This window comes from Plasmodium gonderi (genome assembly GCF_002157705.1).
Source record: "Plasmodium gonderi DNA, contig: Pgo-contig_1046, whole genome shotgun sequence".
NCBI classification, from domain to species: Eukaryota; Apicomplexa; class Aconoidasida; order Haemosporida; family Plasmodiidae; genus Plasmodium; species Plasmodium gonderi.
Genome location: NW_021629612.1, coordinates 1 through 2,996, shown reverse-complemented (window position 1 = coordinate 2,996; position 2,996 = coordinate 1). Strand labels below are relative to the sequence as shown.

General features: G+C 19.4%; 1 protein-coding gene across 1 annotated transcript; it reads left to right on the top strand.

Moving 5' to 3' along the window:
- Positions 1–1,874: 1,874 nt before the first annotated feature.
- On the top strand, positions 1,875–2,719 carry PGO_004600 (Plasmodium exported protein, unknown function; the record flags this gene model as incomplete). Its single annotated transcript, XM_028691508.1, has 2 exons — positions 1,875–1,960; positions 2,083–2,719. The coding sequence occupies 2 exons, from the start codon at positions 1,875–1,877 to the stop codon at positions 2,717–2,719; spliced, it is 723 nt and encodes a 240-aa protein (XP_028547309.1).
- Between the last annotated feature and the right edge of the window lie 277 nt (positions 2,720–2,996).

Genomic DNA, 2,996 nt, shown 5'->3' with positions numbered 1-2,996 from the left:
AAGATACATTTTCTTGATAAGGAGTAAAAGTTTGTAAAAAGTAAAACATAAATATAAAAATTCCAGCTTTTTCTACACTTTGTTATATAGAAATTAATAATAATAAATTTACACAAATTCTTGACTCAGTGTTATATTTTTGAATATAGTAATATGGGATAATAAAAAAAATAATTTAATTTGTTTCCTAGAACTAAAAATATGTATATGGTTAAACAAAAGTTAAATTATATTTATAAATACTGAATTTTACACAAGATACACCACTATAAGAATAAATTATTAATATTTATGTTGGTAACAAGTTTTTTTATTTTTAATACCATACTAAAAATATATTTTATATATCCTTAAATAATTTCATATAATTAAAATGTAAAAATATAATTATAATATATTAATAATATATAAGCACTTAAAAAATTTATTTTTAAATGTAAACAGGAAAATAAATGAATGTATTACTAAAGCCTGTTATAATTTTCCAATGAGACCTTACTACATATAAGGGACTTACGAAGTAGTATTGTAATAAATGTTACATATATAATCACGTAACACGGTGATATAAATGATATATTTTGACATTATCATTAAAGAAATGTTTTATTATTTTTATATTTTCACTTTCTAAACCTTAAGCCCGTAAAACAGAAATAATAAATATGCAATCATTAATATGGTTATGCATATTAGTATATTTGTACAGTAAAATATATAACTTCCCCATTTTTTAAATATATATAAAGAAAATTGTTTATCGTCCCTTAATTTTATATATCATTTTTCATTTATATAATTTTTAATTATAATAGGTGTTTAAAATATTTTAAATTATTAATATATGCCTCATTCAAATGTTATTTTATACGGAATATAGAAATACATAAATATACAAAGAAATAACATTCTAAAAAGAGACATGAACTCATTTTATTTATTAATAGTTAAACAAAGCATTCATGGATTTATCTGAATTCATATAATTCACAGAACACATAAAAAAAATTTTCATATAAATCATATATGATAAATATTAAATATAACAAAAAAAAAAAATTAAATGTAGAAATATTTTTAAAATATTTTGTAATATATAATGTTCGTATATGTAAAAATATATGCATTCTTAATACAAAATTCCATATATTTTTAAGGAATGCATATACTATTTGAGTTAATAATAAATTTTACATAAGAACCAAGAAATTATTTTACCCTATATAATGAGATTATGTACAATACGTATTATTGTTCTTTAAATTTGATGTAATTTTTATTTATATCTATATATAGTATTTTAAATTAAATAAATATATTTATTATTAAATATACACAAATTTATAGTCACTTTACCATAATTAGTTTACTTTTATAATCATAAATAGAATCATATATTTGAAGAACAATATATATAAAATCAATTTATATTCTTCCATGTAAAATTAATATGTACTTAATATATCATACATATGTTTACAATACTGATATGTATAATCATTTTTCGTTTAATATGAATGAAATAATAACATTATATTATAATTCTATAATATATGAATGTATATATATTAAAAAGATATATATAATTGATCTTTGTCATTAATATAATATCAATAGTTATATATTTTTACAATATATATAAATGCATGCATAACAACAAATTTAATCATTTCACTGTATTTTGAAGCAAAATTTTAATACAACCTATAAAAGTGGAAGATGAAGTGCATTTTATTCTCTAATATATTAAAATTTTTTTATTTATTTTTCATTGACACAAATTTCAATCTGATAAAAAAGAAAAAAAAATAAGATTTTGTAAATTTAATACATTATGTTTTAACATTATTATGTTTTTTTTATATATTTAATATATGCATATAGGCTCATTTATCTCATTGAAAGAAAAACTTGATTTTGTTATGAATATTCGTGATTATTCTTATGGCTTTTTATGTATGTCAAATAATGGAGTCTTATATAATGACGATGCTAATAGGAACATTTGTTTATCTCTTGTAAGAAGCATAAAATATATAAATACTAATAATTCGATAATTTCTAATCCCCATCATAAGCAAGAAATTGCTACATATTTAAATTATTGGTTATATACAGAGCTAAGAATATTGGAAAACCATACGATTATGTGGAAACATTCTATAATAACATTATAGCAAATGATTTGTATTATCACCTAACTTTAAATAAGTACCAACTGAATATAAAAAGTATGGATGATGTAGTTTTTAATAACATTCAATTTTTATACAATTTGTATGATTATATGTATAAATATTATAGTTTGAAATTTTCAGGGACAAACGATTGCGATCATGCTAATAAATGCTATGCATTATATAAAAGCCGTATAAGTGAATGTCACAGTAGTAATGAAAATGCTTTTTATAAGGCTATACGAATGTTTCAGGAAGCATATGAAACTTATATGTTTGATTCAATGTGCGATAATATACCAAAGTCATTAAAAACATATCTAATAGAAAATAAAGCAAGTATTCTATCAGTAAATCCAATAAATGAAAAATCTGGACAATCAGATTTAATAAAAATATATTATCTAGACAATAGTATTCATTATTCTAAATCTAGATCTATACTATCTATAATAGGACTACCTATTATTGCAATATTCGGAATAGTTTTCACTTTTACAATTTTCATCCAGGTTATAAATTCAATGTATGAAAAAATATAATAATTATACTAAATTATAATAATATTTAATAAAATAAAATTTTTAAGACCTATAAATTGTATATATAAAAATTATATTTATTTTTTTGAATTAGTTTACTTCATTGGGATCATGGATACTCTCATTATCTCTAAGGACTAAAAGGGAAATTAAAAAGATATTCACAAAAAATAATGATTTTATTCTACGTACTACAGAATATAACTCTATAAATTCAAGTAATAATGAATATAGTCTAAAATACAATTCAGTGCTAAATTCATAATCCCTATATTTA